The following is a 19,985-nucleotide window of genomic DNA, read 5'->3' on the forward strand; positions in this document are numbered from 1 at the left end:
ATTAAATACATAAATAAATGTGAAAATTAATAAAAGAATAAATACAAATGTAGAAATAAAAACAGAAAGAAAGAAATGTGTTAAAAATATTTTAATACAAAAATAAAGAAATTAAAGTTGCAATACTAATTTATGTTTGTTTTTTATATTTCTCTGCATATTTATTTATTTATATTTTATATATTTCTTTGTACATTTATTTATTTATAATTTTTGCACTCCCAGTCCTCCATACATAACGTCTTAACTGCCAATTAAAATATTAAGCAATTTTGTTTAAAATGAATGCTTATTGATCAATAACACATTAAATTGTGTTTTTATTTCTAAACAGCTCCTGCCAAAATCCTCACCTTCAGTGGCACAGTCACAACACCATGGATGAGGGATGTTATTTTACCATGCAGGGCGGTCGGTGACCCACCACCTGCCATCAAATGGCTTAAGGAAAGGTAAAGAAACCACAGCCAGGATCATAACATCCAACATTCGATTTTAATTGTGTAGTGCTTTTTCAAATGCACATTTATTCAAATTAGTTTTACAGAAAATATAATTTCACTATAATGTTTTCCAAATTCCATTTGTCTTTATTAAGCTGTTTCATTTAAAGCTTAAATGAAATTATGCCTTAAAGGGATAGTTCACCCAAAAATGAAAATTCTGTCATCATTTACTCACCCTCATGTTGTTACAAACCTGTATACATTTCTTTGTTTTGATGAACACGGAGAAAGTTTTGAGGAATGTTGAAAATGATGACAGAATTTTCATTTTTGGCTGAATAGCATTTCCCTTTAAAGGTTAAGTATGGTTTTTGTGACATCTAGCGGTGAGATTGCGAATTGCAACCAACCTCAATTTCGAAACGCAATGAAAAGCTACGGTAGCTGCCACAGGACAAACATGTTGTTGTCTAAGACAAAAAGTAGAACAGTTTGTGCGTTTAGTGCTACTGTATAAATATTTCCATGATAATAAAACAATACAGTTTATTATATAAGGCCTTTTTACACCACTGATAATATAGTTATATATATTATATTGCCTTTTTGTCAAGAGATGATTTTAAAAGTTACACATTGCACATTTGCAGTCTTCGTGTCTGTAAATACCCAATGTGTGAACTGTAAAGACAATTGTTGCAAGAAACCAGAAATTCATTCCTAGCTTTAGAGTAAACATACTTTAACAGTTTAAATGTTTAATTATTTTTTGTACATGTAATTATATAACATGCAATAAAATAGATTCAATACATAAAGTAATAACTATAATTTTAAGAAAAAAATATTTTTGTGAAAATAATTTTTTAAAACCACAATATATCAGTGTTTAAACCGTTTAAACACTCTCGTTATTACAACAAACGTAAAAAATTTGCTTACAAACTACACAGTAATAAACTAGATTAACTGCTAGGGTGAAGTATTGTAAAACATGAAACATTTGCCCAGAGGTAAAAAAAAACTTGGTTAACAGACATGATAAATGTGAATTCAGTATCATAGCGAAAACATACTGCAGATCTACCCTTTCGTTCTTAAAGCAAACATAACAATCTGAATACTTATGAGTACAATCAGTCACCGGGGAATGCTGGGAAATGTCAAACTGCGGCTCCCTCATTGACAATTCACACCGTTTCTCGACAGCGGGAACCCTGCCCCTGCGGTAATTGATGGAAGACGCAGTATCCATGGAAACGGCAGCTTTGTCATTAAGACTGTAAAAGCAGAGGATTCTGGGTACTACACGTGTGTCGCTAGCAATAATTGGGGATCGGACGAAATAACTCTGAACCTTCAGGTGCAAGGTGAGACGTGATGGTCAGACAGGATGATCAGTTTTGTTGAATCTTTTGTATGTCAACTGTATTTTTCACTGTCTAAATATCATCTTTAGTCCCTCCTGACCAACCTCGTCTCACTGTGACCAAGACAACCACCACATCCATCACCGTGTCCTGGATAGCAGGAGACAATGGAGGCAGCTCCATTAGAGGTGAACCATTTCAACCTGTTATTTTTAGATGCTATTTCAGTCATTTCTATTTAAAAGGGTCCTAATATGTACCATTTAGGTATAGATATGTACCTATGAAGTACCCATATAGGCCTTTGAGGTACTAATATATGCACTCTTTAGGTACAAATGTATACTTTTTGAGCGAACCTTATTCAGCTTATTCATTAAAGCATTGTAGATATTACAACTTGTGAGATCCACCAATCAGAGAGGCTCTCAAATTTCAAAATTAAAGACAAGGTCCATGATCTCTGAAAGCTAACGTTGATATTTAAATCACCTAAACAAACACGGCCCTACCCCAATAGAATCTGGGCCTTCTTTTGATAGACCCGCCCCACACATACGCAACCCAGGCAAAGATGGCGGTTTGTAGACACGCCTCTTAATGCTGATTGGCTACAAGTGTGTTTTGGTAGTCGGCCCGACTCTCTTTTCCAAAGCGTTTTTCAGATCTCGTGCACTCCGCCTTTAAAGTAAATTGATCATATTTGCCATTTTTGTGTGTATATATATATATATATATATATATATATATATATATATTTATTTATTTATTTATTATCTTTTATACATTTCTTTACTATTACTACTTTTATAGTATTAATCCTGTCTGTGATTCATTTTTTTTTTCATGATTTTTATTTTTGTGACTTTATGCAGGGTATATTTTGCAATATTCAGAAGACAACAGTGAAAAGTGGGGAAGTATTTCCATTAGTCCTAGTGAACGTTCTTACCGTCTGGAGAACCTCAGTTGTGGCACCTGGTATAAGTTTACACTAACAGCCCAGAATGCTGTGGGGCCGGGCCGAATCAGCGAGATAATTGAGGCAAAGACTCATGGGAAAGGTAGATTGTTTTTTAAAATTCTGGTTTCATCATACATTGAATGCTTTTATACTTAATTCTTTATAAATACCATGCAAGTTAAAGGGATAGTTCACCCAAAAATGAAAATAATGTCACTCACCCTCATGTTGTTCCAAACTCGTAAGAACTCCATTCATCTTCGGAACACAGTTTAAGATGTTTTAAATTTAGTCTGAGAGCTTGTTGACCCTCCATTGTAAATCTACACACGATATACTGTCCATGCCCAAAAAAATAATAAAAACATCATCAAAGTAGTCCATGCGACATCAGTGTGTCAGTTAGAATGTGTTGAAGCATCATAAATACATCTTGGTCCAAAAATAACAAAAATTACGACTTTATTCAGCATTGTCAGCATTGCATGACACGGCTGACGTGTTATCTGGTGCGCCCCAGCTGGGGGTTTTTTTGTGGGGTTTTTTTTTTTGTATTTTTGTGCACCCGGGCTTCGTTTACAGTTTGAGGAAGACGCACGCTGTAAGTTTGAAAAAAAACTTCGCTAACATATCTCAGGATAACATGTCAGCCGCGTCACTGCAGTCACGTGACTTTGGGCTTCACAACAGACGTGGAGAAGTAGACAATGCTGAATAAAGTCGTAATTTTTGTTATTTTTGAAACAAAATGTATTTTCAATGCTTCAACACATTCTAACTGACCCACTGATGTCACATGGACTACTTTGATGATGTTTTATTACCTTTCTGGACATGGACAGTATACCGTACGTAGATTTTCAAAGAAGGGTCAACAAGCTCTCGGACTAAATCTAAAACATCTTAAACTGTGTTCTGAAGATGAACGGAGGTCTTACGAGTTTGAAACGACATGAGGATGAGTCATTTTTGGGTGAACTCTCTTAGATTAAAGGGATAGTTCACTTTAAAATGAAAATAAATCTTTCATCTTTCAATCATTTACTCATCCTCATGTTGTTCTAAACCTGTATGAATTTCTTTTTTCTGATGAACACAAAAGAAGATACTTTGATAAATGATGGTAAACACACAGCAGATAGTGACCATTGACTTCCATAGTAGGAATAAAAAAATATGTTGGAATTTAATGGGTACTGTCAACTGTGTGCTTACCATGATTTCTCAAAATATATTTCTTTGTGTTCATCAGGGGAAAAAAATCATACAGGTTACGAACAACATGAGGATGAGTAAATGATGACAGAATTTTAATTTAAAGTGAACTATCCTTTTAAAATCCCTCCCCGATTAGTGTATAAAGAGATGGTTCACCCAAAAATTGTTTCTATTTTTCTTCACCCTCTATATCCATCACAGAGCCACAGTTTTCCAAAGAGCAGGAACTGTTTACAAGTATTAACACCACCTGCGTCAAACTCAACTTGATTGGCTGGAATGATGGCGGCTGCCCGATCACATCCTTCACTCTGGAATATCGGCCATTGGACAGTCCAGTGTGGACCAAGGCTAAGCGCACCTCACTTACTAAGAGCTACAACCTGCTGGACCTGCAGGAAGCCACCTGGTACGAACTGCAGATGAAGGTGTACAACAGCGCCGGGGTGGCCGAGAAACGCGTCAAATTTGCCACTCTCAACAACGAGGGCGGTAAGTGGAGTGGATGCCTTAAGTCTAAAGAGGCTTTGCCGTAAATGCACCTGGCAAGTGAAATGGTTAAAACAAACAACATGGTAACATTGCATTTGAACTTGGAAAGGAAAAATGAATCAAAGCAAACAATGTTGTTATTCTCTGCATTTTTAAACATTTGATTTCATGCAACCAAGGTAAATAATAATGTGTATGTGTCCGTTTGCAAAGGCACTATTCCTCCACTGGTTGAAACGGCGGTAAAGGGCCCTGTGAAGAAGATCCACAAGGAGGGAATGAAGATGATGGTGACGATCTCCTGCGTCCTGGTGGGAATGGCGCTGCTTTTCGCCGCGCTGATGGTGCTGAGGAGGAGGAGGAGAGAGCAGAGGCTGAAGAGACTCAGGGGTCAGATGCTTTTCACAGCTCTTAGTTATAGATCAGTATTTTTAAATAGATTTATAGTAGGTGTAAATATAGATTTTCCTTTGTTGCTGTAGTTTTGTACTTTATAATAAAGCTTTTTGTTTGTTCACAGATGCAAAAAGTTTGGCTGAGATGCTTATGAGGTAAACACTTTGGTTTTCAATTTTTACTTTTTAATGGAAACGTTCGATTAAGAAATCTTCCCTAACCCTAATGTCCTCTCATTAAAATATTTAAAGATATTGTTATTAAAATATAATCTTACTGGTTTCTTTTCGTACAATGAAAGAATATTGTTATCAGGGTGTGTCAATTTTAGGGTTTTCAGTCAATAACAATAATTATTTCAGATTTATCTTTACTTAAAGACACTGTATGGTATCCCAAGATTCCTGTGAAATCCAGGCTAATGTAGCGTTCACACCAGCTGCGGAAGAGGCGGCAAGCGCGTGATTTACATGTTAAGTCAATGCAAAGACGTAAATAGGCATCCTGCGGCATGGTAAGCGTGAATGGCACATTCTGTGCAAATTGAGCTTTGCTGCGTGATCCGCGCGAGTTGAAAAATCTAAACTTTGTGGATATTCGTGCCGCATTAAAGCAGCACTATGTAGTTTCCATGTAAAAATGACTTACAGCTCCCCCATGTGGTTGAAAAGCGCAACAGTGCCTGGTATCAGACACTCTTCTGCAGGCAGGGGGAGGGGCGGGGCTGTGTGCTCTACCCTCCACCACCACTTTCAGAGTGTGCTAGTAGCAGCTAGGAGGTTGCTCAGGTTGCAGCAACAGTACAATTTGTCCAGTTAAAAGTTGTTCGATCACTGAAATAATTTTAGAGACATTATTTAAAGGTAAAAAAACTACATAGTGTTGCTTTAACCAATCAGGAGCTTGCTCTAGTAGTGGAAGCGAGCAGAGGCAGAAGAAGCCCCTCCCATGACTTTTTATGTGAATGTCTCGAATGACTAGAATTTCACGCGCTGCTTTCACGCGCGAATGAAGCGAGTAAAGTTAAAATGTTCAAGTGTCCAACTACGCACGAATAGCGCATTTTTGCCGCCTCTTCGGCTTCTGGTGTGAACGCACAGTCAGTCTCATAATCTAATTTTGAGATTTGGAACATCCAAGTTTGATTTCCCATTGATTTCTATCTTTGTTTGACATGACCATACTCAATTTTAAAAATACCAAGGTTGTATTTTCACAGAATGAAAAAAATGACTTCAGCTAGGTATTCATTTTTCCTATTTGTCCGTACTGCAGTTATTCTCACAGTGACCTTGAGAAAGCAGAGATGTTGCTCATTGCCGTTTTTGTGTTTTCCTCCAGTAAAAACACAAGGCCATCAGACACCATGAACAAACAACAGCAGACTCTCCGCATGCACATAGATATTCCCAGAGCGCAACTGCTTATCGAAGAGAGAGACACCATGGAAACTGTGGGTGAGTTGTCTTCGCCGAACTGTACGCCAACCAGACCGTTCATCTGAGAAAATGGTGATGCTATAGAAGCCTCTAATAGTTCCCTCTCTTCCCTCCCTGTTAGACGACAGATCGACGGTGCTATTGACCGATAACGATTTCGGAGAAAGTGCCAAACAGAAATCGGCCACCGTGACGCACTCCGTCCACTATCAGTCTCTGTCGCAGGCCACCGGGCCTCTGGTGGATGTCTCTGACGTCCGCCCGGGGACGAGTAAGAGCAGTCTCTCGAGTAAGTGAAAAAGCGAATTGTACTTTTCTACGTTATTCTTAAAATACCAAAAATAACCATCCACTTTTTTAACCATCCACAGATCCAACTGCTCGGCGTACAGCTAAGGCCGGCCCCGCGGCTCGCAATCGCTACGCCAGTCAGTGGACACTGAACCGACCCCACCCTCCTGTCTCCACCCATACGCTCAGCACGGATTGGAGGCTGGGAACTCCCCGAGTGGCCGGCTCGGTGGACAAGGAAAGCGATAGCTACAGTGTCAGTCCGTCCCAGGACACAGGTCAGTCGTACTGCAAAAAAATATGTTTCACGTGTTACATACGAAATCTGTACTGTTCTGACCCACTGTGTTCCATCATCATGCATTCAGACCGTGCCCGCAGCAGCATGGTCTCCACGGAGAGCGCATCTTCTACGTACGAGGAGCTGGCCAGAGCCTACGAACACGCCAAGATGGAGGAGCAACTACGACATGCTAAGTTCACCATCACGGAGTGCTTCATCTCAGATACTTCCTCTGAGCAGATGACCGCCGGCACCAACGATTACACGGACAGTCTGACCTCCAGCACACCATCAGAATCAGGCATCTGCAGATTCACTGCCTCACCTCCCAAACCCCAGGATGTTTGCAGGGTGATAAATATGGCTGTACCCAAAGCCCACAGACCAGGTGAGACCTATGGTATTATTGCTTCATAGCCCAGATAGAGTTCTAAGTCAAGACAAAAGTAAAAATGGATTAAAGGGTGCATGATCTCTGAAAGTCAATGTTGACATTTGAAATCACCTAAACAAACATGCCCCTACCCCAATCGAATCTGGACCTTAATTTGATAAACCCGCCCACACATACGCAACCCATGCAATGACGTTGTTAGTAGACACGCACCTTACTGCTGATTGGCTACAAGTGTGTTTTGGTACTCGGCCCTACTTCCTTTTCCAAAGTGTTTCTCAAAAACCATGCACCCCGCCTTAAATTTGACCAAAGTTTATGATATGGTTGAGATCTCTTTAGAAACTCTAATAGAGACATATGGGACATGATTATTGGCTGTCCCAGACGAAAGATTGCCATCGTGAAACAATCATCGCAATTTCTGTTATCGTGGCTCTTCATCGGTAATCCTATGTCGCACAATAAGAGAGGTTCAAAGACGGGCGTTTTTCTGGTCTTGCGTCCAAAGATAGCCTACAATAGTTTTCTGACAGTGTCAGAAATTCAGCATGATCGCTGCACAGTGTGTTTGCTGCTACGATCTGCGTACTGTTATTTGTTTACCACGAGCGCATGCTGGTGACGTTGCGCAATGTGTGACGCTATCGCAGAAGCTTCTGTGTCATCTTCGTACAGTCTACATGCCTGTCGTACCCAAGTTTAAAAGATCCATGTCGCACAGTGTGATAAGGTAATGATCTTATAAGAGGGCAAAAATCCTGCAGTGTATCCCGGGCTTAAGACACTTAAAGGGATACTCATTATTTACTCACCCTCAAGCAATCTAATATAAATATGTCCATCATCTTTCAGACAAACACATTTTGAGTTATTTTAGTAAATGTCCTTGCTTTTCCAAGCTTTGTAATGGTTGAAAACAGGGATCAGGAAAACAACTTCTGACTTTAAACCCCCAAAAAGTGCATTCATCCTTCACAGAAGTAATCCACATGGCTCTAAAGGGTTAATAAAGGCTTTCTGCGGGTAATCAATGCGATTTTGTAAGAAAAACATCCATACTTCAAAACTTTATAACTATAACTGTAATAACTAGCTTCCGGTGACGGCGCCATCTTGGACTGACGCGATTCACGAGAGGTACGGTACATTCACACCGGGCGAAAGCGTTAACACTTGACGAAAGGCTTGTCTGAAACGTGGCCAACGGCCAATCACAGTGGCCGCAACACATGCTGCGGTCTAACATAAACGTTATTGGCTGGCTCTGCCTATGTTATTTGTATAAGGCGATCTGATTGGCTGACCATGCGTTGCCGCTTGAAAAGTTGAGAAATGTTCAACTTCTGCTGCGAGCAACAGCACTGACTCAGTGCCGACAGATCCACAATTCAGTTCGGCAACGCATGACGTCACCCATTAAAAGTGAATGGGAAGCGTTAACCCTTACGCCCCGTGTGAATGCACCGTCACTGCGCAACGTACCCATGGCAATGAACACTACGCTAAAACTCTCTAGTGAATCGATTCACTAGAGAGTTTTAGCATAGTGTTCAATGCAGTGACTCTCGTGAATCGCGTGAGTCCAAGATGGCGTCGTCATCGGAAGCTAGTTATTACAGTTTATAAAGTTAAAAATATGGATTCTTTTTCTTACGATATTGCATTGATTACCCGAAGATGACCTTTATTAACCCCTGGAGCCGCGTGGATTACTTCTGTGAAGGATAAATGCACTTTTTTGTGGTTTAAAGTCAGAAGTTGTTCCTTGATCCCTGTTTTCTCCCATTATAAAGCTTGGAAGAGCAAGGACATTTATTAAAGTAACTCCAAATGTGTTCGTCTGGAAGATGATGGACATGTATCTCGGATTGCTTGAGGGTGAGTAATCATGGGGTACGGTGGCCCTGAAGTGCAAACCACAACAACAAATTACTAAACAACAACAACAAATTAAAAAACACCACAACAAATTAAAAACCACTACAGCAAATTAAAAACCACTACAGCAAATAAAAAAAAACTCTACAACAAAATAAAAAACAAATACAAAATAAAAAGCACAACAGCAAGTTAAAAAAACACTACAGCAAATTAAAAACACAATTACAAATTAAAAAACACTACAACAAATTAAAAACACAACTACAAATTAAATAACACTACAACAAAATAAAAAACCATAACAAAATAAAAAACACAACAGCAAGTTAAAAAAACACTACAACAAATTAAAAAACACTACAACAAAATAAAAAACTATAACAAAATAAAAAACACGACAGAAAGTTAAAAAAACACTACAACAAATGAAAAACACTACAACAAAATAGAAAACAACTACAAAATAAAAAACACTACAACAAATTAAAAAACACAACTACAAATTAAAAAACACAACAACAAATTAAAAACACAACTACAAATAAAAAACACAACTACATTAACCTACCGGAAGAGGTAGGTACCAGTGGGCAACATGAGACATCGCTGATTGGACGACACTGCAGTTCGGCTTCTTTTTGAAGTTATTCTTCCTGTAGCGCGTGGTTTGGAGAGGAGGAAGGACAGCAAAATGTTTTGCCCAAACTGGTTGAGCCGTCCCTGAACTTTTGCAGAAGCCGAACTGCAGTGTCGTCCAATCAGCGATGTCTCATGTTGCCCACTGGTACCTACCTCTTCCGGTAGGTTAATGTAGTTGTGTTTTTTTAATTTGTAGTTGTGTTTTTAATTTGTAGTTATGTTTTTTAATTTATTGTAGTGTTTTTTATTTTGTAGTTGTTTTTTTATTTTGTTGTAGTGTTTTTTATTTTGTTATAGTGTTTTTTTTAACTTGCTGTTGTGTTTTTTATTTTGTTATGGTTTTTTATTTTGTTGTAGTGTTTTTTAATTTGTAGTTGTGTTTTTTAATTTGCTGTAGTGTTTTTTTAACTTGTTGTTGTATTTTTTATTTTGTATTTGTTTTTTTATTTTGTTGTAGTGTTTTTTAATTTGCTGTAGTGTTTTTTAATTTGCTGTAGTGTTTTTTAATTTGCTGTAGTGTTTTTTTTTTATTTGTTTCAGTGTTTTTTAATTTGTTGTTGTGATTTTTTTTTTTCATTTGTTGTAGTGTTTTTTCATTTGCTGTAGTGTTTTTTAATTTGTTGTGGTGTTTTTTCATTTGTTGTAGTGTTTTTTTAATTTGTTGTTGTTTTTTAATTTGTTGTTGTTGTTTAGTAATTTGTTGTTGTGGTTTGCATTTCAGGGCCACCGTAATGGGGTAATCTTGATATTTAGCAGGACTTTGATTTTAGCTGGAGTTTCCATTCACTCTCCCATTTATATCTAGAAAAAGTAATTGAATTATTAAAAAGATCTAATTTCTTATGAGTAGTGACGGGTCTCAATGGATAAGACCCGCCCCTAGATTTTCTGTATGGTGGTTCTTTTACTGTTTTACAGTTTGATAAGTCTTTAAATGAATCCTTTTAGAGCACTGCTGTTAAAGTCATAGACATTTGGACGGATGTCTAGGGCCATCTGCATACATGCATATTTTTCATCCCACAACAAGTGAGATTTTTAAATGGTGTGTCAAGATAAAAATAAAGATTCCTGCATTCTGCTCCATCCGGACTGTCTAGCTACCCAGCAAGCAATTATGCATTTTAAAGATATAGACGTCCAAACAACACCCAGACGTCTAAAGCGTGGCAAAATTTGGGCTGTCAGTGAAAATTTAACATAAGTTCAACCATAGCCAAAAATAAATGAAATAATAAATAAATGTAAACAAATACCTTGTAATCACTGTTGACTCTGCTAACACGATGGAATATTAAAAATCTCACAAGTTAGTTTGGCAAAAACGACATGTAACCAAATTCAAGGTTATTTTGGCTAGTTAATCACTCAAAGCTGGCCTATATCGGGTTTATACTTAACCTAGACAGTAAAATGCCAGCTATTGTTTGCTGGATATGGAAAAACAGCCTGGTTTACTTTAATATTGTGCTTTGTCTATTGTGTAATGTCACTTTAAGTATCTTTAAGTAGCTGCCAAGCAAAATAAAGTAGGCCAGTGTGTTTGCCGAAAGCAATAGATGGAGCTATTTTTTTTTAACAATGCAAGTAGTACATGCTTTTAAGAAAAACTAATTCTGGCTAATTCCATCACTATATAATTCAAAACTAAATTGCTTGATCATGCTGAAGTCATTGTTGAAAATCAACCCCTCTCTCTTCCTGCAGGAGGGGAGCTCGTACACCTGCCTCCGTACCTGCGAATGGACTTCCTTTTGAATCGGGGTGTTTCAGGAGCATCCCGGGATGGGGCGATGGGCCAAGCCTGTTTGGAGCCACAGAAGACCCGCTCGCTGAAGCGCCCCACCCTGCTGGAGCCGACGCCCATGGAGGTGCCAACCAGCAGGGACGTGCAGCAGTGGCAGCCGGGCACGGCCTCCACGCTCCCTCAGAGAGAGGCAGGGTCGGACTTGGCACAGGCTGCCAAACTCAGCACCTCCCAGGAATCACTGCTGGACTCCAGAGGACACGTAAAACAGAGCAACAATCCCTACGCAAAGTCCTACACGCTGGTATAACAAAGAACGGACAGCAGCGAACTCAAACAAACATCGCAAAAGTGAACTCTTCACGCGCGGTTGTAAATATGTTTCCCCTTCATGATGGAAGGGCCACTTCTACTCCTAACAGTTTCTTTATTTTACGCTTTTTTAAACGGTGAATTCTTTGAGATGACTCCACACAGAGATTGCCAAAATGATTTTATTATTATTATTATTATTATTAACGATGATCATGATATTTACTAATTTATTTATTTTAGCGGTTAGTGTGCACAAACTAATGACTGGGAACCCATTAAGTTTTTGTTTTTTCTACCGAAATTTCTTTGTGTACTTAGTTTGAGACAACAAAGTGTGCGTGTGATCAACAATGGTCCAAAGTCGTCACATTCTCGGACTGTTCAAAGATGAAATCCGTTTCCTGGGAGTGCATGGGGATAAACCATTTTAAAGACAAAGATGACAGTATGAATACCAACCGCTGGAGGGTCCAGCCCAGAATTTTTTCACGACAAAATAATCAAATGTGAAGATTTCGTATTCTTATGAGTATAAATATATAAAAAATATATATATAAAATGATAAATCGCTTTTATTTGTGGGTATTACAGGGAATTTCTTTTTTATTTGGTTAATAAAGTCCTTTAGTCATGTTTGCACATATCTTGTTTAACCTAGAAAATCAAGTCTCGATTGATGATTATTTGTTTCCATTCTCTAATGGTGCAATATGAAATTCCATGATCCATGTTTAATTTCCACTGTACTGTATCTCACCCATCACATGAGCTTTAGAGATCTGGAGCGGCTGGAATGATAGATTCAGGTGTGGTTGAATTAAAGGTTGATTTAGCATGTTGGGGGAGATCTGACCACCTATCGCACTCGCTGTGTGAATATTTGACCCTCCCATGTGTGTAATGCACTAGAAAGGTGTCTTCAGGGCACATGCGCTATCTTGTCTTCACTAGATTTATTTTTGCTGCATTGCAGTGATGCTCCGCTACAGGGAAAACCGAGACAATCTAAAGAGATCCCCTAAAATAAATAACAAATATGATAATAATTATAACAAGTTATATATGATTATGGACCGTATGGTAGCAATATGTTATTGTTGCCCCTCTGCACCAAACTGTCTTGCAGGGAGAGTTATGATGAAGAATTCTGTGAGATGTTTCACTATATTTGATTAGATAAATCTATTTGTCCTCACTATATTCATTTAACAAATGTTGTTTGCTTTTCACCTTTTTCTTCGTTTTTTTAATAGGGTGTTCACAATTGTGACACTCTTAATAAAGATTTTCCATGATAATCCTGTTGACTAATAAAAAGTTGATCCCCAACTGATTCTTGCAGTTTGGTTAACATGTTTTATTTTGCTTCAGGTTATAAAAAAAGCAGAGGATGCAAAATGAAGAACTTGATACCCAAATTGAGATTGTGACTCACTCCTGACTCTGTGGGACCAAGAAACACTCCTTTTCTAGATACAAGAGGCATTCATTAAGTTTTATAAATGAAACGCATCCAAAATCACATACTTTCATACTATATCCGCTAGTGTGCAAAAATCACTATGCAGAATGTTCAAAACCTCAATATTCAAAATACATTAGGCGGCCTATGTGAGAAATACCTAATTTTGCAATATGTAAAGGATGAACACTATCCTATGAGACTGTGGGAGCTGAGAAGCCACCAAATTCAAAAAGTAAATAACCTGAATAGCCAGGTGACTCTTTCTTTGGAAATGGAAATGCTGTGATCATTTACTCATCCTCATGTTGTTATTATAAACCTGGTTAAAAGATATTTTGATAAGTGATGGGCACACAGTGACGTACCCATTGACTTCTATAGTAGGGAAAACAAATACAGTTTATACCATCATCTGTGTGCTTACCATCATTTATCAAAATATCTTCTTTTGTTTTCAACAGAATAAAGAAACTCATGCAGGTTTAGAAAAACATGTGGGTAAGTTACTAACGACTTTTGATTTTTGGGTGAACTATTCCTTTTAAAGGACAAGTTTGGTATTTTACACTTAAAGCCCTGTTATTAGATTGTTTATGATGGAACGGTTTTGACTGAAATTTGGACATATGATGCTGGCCCGAGAATTTTCGGTTTCTGTTTTATCAGCCCCCACCCTCACAATGGCTGCATAGGTGCACTGGAACAATCCTTCCTAAAATGCATTAAACTTTCATTTACAAAGATGTGAAACTCACCGAGTGGTCAGGGGTGTTCAATGATATGCTCACACAAAAATCGCTGCAAAAGATGCTTTCCAACAGGTATTTTACCATTCGTTGTAAACTTGTGGACCTATTTTTCCAAACGTCTTACACCCGTATATTCTTCCGTTAAGAGCTTGAATAATAGACACTCCAGCCCAGTTGGTGGCGATAATCCGCCTTTGCCAATTGCAAGAATACAAACAAAGTTCCCGGCGCGGAGTATACCGTACCTCACAGCATATCTAATACAAGTCAATGGAGTTGGACAAAAACTACGATAAAACCTGTTGGAAAGCATCTTTTGCAGCAATTTTTGTGTGAGCATGTCAGTGGACACCCCTGGCCACTCGGTGAGTTTCACGTCTTTGTAAACAATAGTTTAATGCATTTTAAGAAGGATTGTTCCAGTGCACCTATGCAACCATTGTAGAGGTGGGGGCTGATACAACAAGCACCCCAAAATTCTCGGGTCAGCATCACATGTCCAAATTTCAGTCAAAACCGTTCTATTTCATCATAAACAATCTGAAAACAGGGCTTTAAGACTAAAATACCGAAGTTGTGCTTTAAGTGTAAGTGATATATGTACCAAGAAATGAAGAGTTTGGTTCCAAAACGCGATAAACGCCATTTTTGAAAAAAATGAGTTACTGCCAAAATCAGTATTATATCAGGTCAGTAGTTAAAAGTAAATTCTTAATTTTACGCAAAATCCAATATCCGCCGTGTTATTCTGTCATCTTTTCTCCCTTTTTTCCCAAAATGCGATAAACGCCACTGCTCCTTTTTTACAGAACGCAATAAATCCATTTCTGATATTACAGCCCACCAGTCACGCAATGTAAACAAACAATGGCGGACGCGCTGAGTCCACGGAGTCCTAGTTTTCCTCATCTACTTTGTACTTCGTGATCAACAAACAAAACAAAATAATACTTTAATTGCATCGCTAAACCTGTGATGGTTTTCTGTGATGGGAAAGAAACGTAAGCCATCAGCATCTAATATTTTCCCTGAGAGGCACTCAGGAGACGGGTGCTTGTTCTCCCGACAGCAAGCTTCTCATGCTAACACATTGACCCCAGAGGATCTTATGAAAAACTTTCCATAATTTTACTCAAAGTCAACGAAAATCGAGCAGGACCAAAAACATTTTACAGCTGATCTCTGTGAAAGACATTAAGCGAGGACGTCAAGTAACCGCAATGACAGTGATCTTAATATGACAAAGTAAGTGTTTTGATTAATGACATTAATGTTTATATTTTTAATTAGTGTGTACAACTAGTCAACTAAATGAATATAACATGGCAAAGATGAATGCACATTTATATAGGCTATTGATTCAATAGATTTATAGCATTTTGAATAAAAACTTGTCATGGATTTATTGCATTTTGTGGAAAAAATTATCCGTTTTTATAATAAATCTTTGAAAATCAACTTATGGATTTGAATTTTTTATGTTTTTATAACCTAAAGATGCTATGTGAAAGTTTGTAACAGAAAATAGTTGTTTTCATCTTGTCACTTTCTTGGTATAGAAAACACGTTTTTACCAAAATTTGTCAAAATGGATTTATTGCGTTTTGGAACCAAACTCTTCAAATGTATTCCTTATGGTTAAATTATATTTGTTTTAAAAGGGACATTTCACAAGACTTGTTTAAGATGTAAAATAAATCTATGGTGTCCCCAGATTACATAAATCACAAGGGGAGCCAAATTTCAATGACCTATTGGTTTACCAAAACTAAGTAACTGGGTTTATCTTTTTCACATTTTTAGGTTGTTAGAAGCACTTTTATAGAACTTAAATATGAAAAAGTCAGATTTTCATTGTATGTCCCCTTTAAAACCAATTGTTGTTATGTAAACCTAAATAAATAGTATGTATATATATACTAATGTTTTATCATAATTATATAATACTAAAATACTATATGAAACTATTTGTTTATGGTCAAGAAATAAATACTTGTTTAATTAAGTAAATTTAGTACCTACTGTTAGTGCACGATTTCTGAACCTGTACATTGGGCGGGGTCAGCAGGAAATTACGTCACGCATTCTTTGCGGATTTTCTTCACTTATGGTGAGGACTACAAAATGAGCAAAAAGCTAAACAAAAGCTGAAAAAATTATAATGGACACAACTAAAATAAAGACATAGTTTACCCAAAGGGAGACTTCTATCATATTTTATTCCGTTTCGTTTTGTCCTAACGGTCTACTTACGGTCAAATGTTGTCAATTTTTACTCTTGACGGCCACCGTCCCATGCATTTGACTAAAATCACCTGTTGAGGTCCACAGCGTCATGAGGGTGAGTAAAAGCTGACTAAATGTTTACTAAAATCTGCTTAAGTTAATTGTGAGATAAACGTTATTATAAACACTTTTGTGAGTTATTTGAAACACCGCGGTTTACACTCGTTATACAGAGATGTAACCATGGCAACCTGCCAAGAGATGCCGTACAGTTATTGGTGCTACTGTGAACTCGAAATAAATATTCTCTTTCAAAAAGTGGTGATTCCCAGTTTGTAATATTTTGCGATCTTAATTATTTCTGACTGTGCCTGTGGTAAAGATCAGGTTAACATACGTGTTATTGTAGTAACAGGTCCTGCAGTGATATTGGCGATAACCTTGTTACCATGGTGAATTGCTGCAAGGGAATTATTTCGTTTCATTTATTCCCGAGAATCCCGTTTTTATCAGTTCTGTTGCTATTTTTGGTGTGCTGTACCCCACTAGATCACAGTACCTCGCATATTATTATAATCCAGTGAGTGACTCTTAAATTGCTCTATTGATTCAGCGGCTTTATGCGGATCTTTCCTGAGCACTTAGACAGGAAGGGGTTTTATGGTGCTATGTCAGCCCGGTGGGTAATGGGCGAAGACGTTAGTCACTGTGACAACTATATTCTCCATCTTCGTCTGAAGTGCACGACAAATTAAGCGTCGTTGGCACATATTTATAGACTGTCCCTGCTCAGCTGTTATTAAGCGCTGTCATAAATAATGCAGCAGCAGCCTGCTGGATCCCGATGCTCCTAACAAACATGCTGCTGTCAGCAACTCAACTCTCATTGCATTTACCAATAAAGAAATCAAGAGAGGTTGACTTATACTATATACAGTATAGGTACCTGTCCATGTCTGTGTTCAGAATAACATACTTCCACACTACTATTCTTTAAGTATGCACGTGTTCTGTAAGCATTAAATTGATAACCTGCTACACTGGCAAAATGTGCAGTATGCAACCATGCAACATACAACAATGCATGTGTTACTTGTCACATTGGATGTAAAAACAGAGGTAAAATCAGTTGTTTGTTATGCATTTAAATTTATCGTAAAAAATAAACTTTTAAGCAATGTGATCATTGTAAGGCTATGTTTAGAATTGTGTATTGGCTACTACTAAAACTGTATATTGCCTATTTTTATATAGGGTGGAAATTTCATGCATACAGAAAATGCATATACTAAGCCCATGTTGTTGAATTGCCATGCGTCCTTATTCGCATACTTTCTGTCCTAAGTAGTATTTGACATTTAAATTAGCATGCTATAAATCATAATGGTCAAATGTGTATCTGTAAAGGGATAGTTAACTCAAAAATGAAAATTCTGTCATCATTTACTCACTCGTATGTTGTTACAAACCTGTGTAAATTTCTTTGTTCTGTTGACCACAAATTTTTGAAGCCAAATCGAACATGAGCCCCATTTACTTCCATAGTAAGAAAAAAAGAATATCTGTCTTGTCATCAAACATTAAAAAAGGCTATATTATGTAAGCGGCATAACTGTAATTCTGACATGCGTACATTTGTTTCAGCATTATACATGAATTAAGACAAGGACAATTTCTGCATGTCGTTTATTGGCAAACAACTTAAACAAATGTTTTTATTAGAAAAAAAATTACTGTGGTATTTCGAGATAATTTTGTTTGTATGTGTCCTGTCAAGAACAGAAAGATTGCTTGTTTGCTTTTTGAAACGCATCTCTCCCGTGTATGCACTTTTGAGTGCACTTAAACACGCGCACACACACAGACAGAGGACAAATTCCAAACAGCGCTTCGGGAAGAAGATGCAGCATAATATTAAGTGAAAATTACGTTGTTTTTCATTGCTTTATTCCCAGATGTATTTTAATAGACTACTGTATGAGACACAGTAGTGCAACTCTCTCTCAAATTTACACATCAAGAGTTCAGGGCCCGGTTGCATAAAGCACCTTAAGTGTAATTTTCCCTTAAGTTCACCCTTATGTTTCCCTTAAACTCAAGGGTGTTGCAGAAAAAACCCTTACGTTTTTTCTGTTGCGTCTCCATGGCAACAGTAGTACTTTATAACAACAAACCTGGGTTGCTGTCATGAAACACTTAACGATTACCTTTACCAAAGAAAACCGTTTATGGAGTTATATGCAACATCCTTAAATTATTATCTTACCGTAGTTAAGGGGAATTTACCCCTTAAGTGTCATACTTAAGGGAAAAACTTAAGGTGCTTTATGCAACCGGGCCCTGATCTTTGAAGGGCATAGAGATAATCAAGTTTGATTGGAGTTGGACTGGACACATTCAACGCATGTGCGTCTGTGCGTACAGAAAATTGCTCACTTTAGCGCCTTTTGCGGTTAAATTGTTTAAAATCACTTAAGTGTTAACATTTGCAAGTCTTTGAAACACGTGCAAATGATCAACTTTCACCCTATTTCAATTTTCAATCTGTACGGATCACGGATCAACTGCGATCCCTTACACCACTAATTAGTATTTAAAAAACAAGAATCTTGAGATACTTGGTAGCCTACAATATTTACTGTACCTCTTATGATTGAGTATTAGAGAATTGGGCTTGAGTAGGCTACTTGCTGGTGGCAAGCTTCTCATTTCTCAGATGAGTCAACGACGACCGGAAGTGACCTTCACAGAGTCATATTGCACAGAAATCTTGTCAAAGAATGAAAAAAAATAATGGTATTAAACGGTTACCATTATTTTAAATAATCGATTCTGTTCCGGAACATATATTTTTTGAAAGTTTCTTGTTTCGTTACTGTTCCTTGCAAAACATCAAAAGTTTCTGGTTTTCGTTCCATGAACCGGTTCAAAGTCTTAATCAGAACAAAGAGATTGATACAGGTTTGTAACAACATGAAAGTGAGTAAATAATGACAGAATTTTCATTTTTGAGTGAATTATCCCTTTAAAGTACCCAGATGGTCTACTACTGCTTTCTGTGAAAATCCAAAGCACACTAACTGATTAAATTGCTTACATTTCATCACAAAAGTAATGATTTTAGTAGTGCAATACTGAATTAATGAATACAAGAATTTATGCTTTACTGATTTTATAAATTAAGATATGTGGGAAACATTAAATAATGAAAGAAGAAAAGCTGAAAGTCTTGTATTTTGATCACAGTGTGCGCCTAGGCAATGTTCACTGACATTTCACGTTTGTATGTCCCAGTATACACTTTTATATATATTTGGCCAGTGAATTCTTTTAGGACATAGTATATATGTAGGCGAATTAAGACGCACCAATATTAAAACAGTGTGTGTCTAGACAACAGCAGTCTCGTTTCGCATTTGTATGTCCTAAGGCTTGCATACACTTTTGCTGCACACTCAATGATTGCAAACAACCGTACATATGTTCAGGGCATAGTATATGTGGGCGAATTGGGACTTTGCAATTTTAGGAAGTACGATTGTAATATAGTGCTCAGGGCTTGCATATGGCTCTCTAATCTACAATCTATGGTCCATATTTTAAGCCTGCATGACAGCTCTGAGTCTGACATTATATTCCGAGTGTGAATTTACAGTTTAACAGCTG

At 37.5% G+C, this 19,985-nt stretch overlaps 1 protein-coding gene and 1 long non-coding RNA gene across 3 annotated transcripts in view; both read left to right on the plus strand.

The window, feature by feature from the left end:
• dscama (Down syndrome cell adhesion molecule a) overlaps window positions 1-13,212 on the plus strand; it is a 102,710-nt gene extending 89,498 nt beyond the window's left edge. The window contains exons 22-33 of one of the 2 annotated variants that reach the window (XM_055207865.2): window positions 335-452; window positions 1,656-1,816; window positions 1,906-2,004; window positions 2,692-2,880; window positions 4,200-4,490; window positions 4,704-4,880; window positions 5,011-5,041; window positions 6,228-6,343; window positions 6,423-6,614; window positions 6,697-6,894; window positions 6,985-7,287; window positions 11,524-13,212. In XM_055207865.2, coding sequence (XP_055063840.1) covers window positions 335-452; window positions 1,656-1,816; window positions 1,906-2,004; window positions 2,692-2,880; window positions 4,200-4,490; window positions 4,704-4,880; window positions 5,011-5,041; window positions 6,228-6,343; window positions 6,423-6,614; window positions 6,697-6,894; window positions 6,985-7,287; window positions 11,524-11,873 — 2,225 coding nt within the window. In that variant the 3' untranslated portion in view covers window positions 11,874-13,212. The remainder of the gene's footprint in view (window positions 1-334; window positions 453-1,655; window positions 1,817-1,905; window positions 2,005-2,691; window positions 2,881-4,199; window positions 4,491-4,703; window positions 4,881-5,010; window positions 5,042-6,227; window positions 6,344-6,422; window positions 6,615-6,696; window positions 6,895-6,984; window positions 7,288-11,523) is intronic. The other variant, XM_055207866.2, reaches the window with a different exon arrangement.
• Window positions 13,213-16,185: 2,973 nt separating this feature from the next.
• LOC141369086 (uncharacterized) overlaps window positions 16,186-19,985 on the plus strand; it is a 36,779-nt gene continuing 32,979 nt past the window's right edge. Inside the window, exon 1 of the long non-coding RNA XR_012372638.1 lies at window positions 16,186-16,434. This is a non-coding gene — a long non-coding RNA (uncharacterized lncRNA). The remainder of the gene's footprint in view (window positions 16,435-19,985) is intronic.

Source organism: Misgurnus anguillicaudatus, chromosome 12, assembly GCF_027580225.2.
Source record: "Misgurnus anguillicaudatus chromosome 12, ASM2758022v2, whole genome shotgun sequence".
Classification (NCBI taxonomy): Eukaryota; Metazoa; Chordata; class Actinopteri; order Cypriniformes; family Cobitidae; genus Misgurnus; species Misgurnus anguillicaudatus.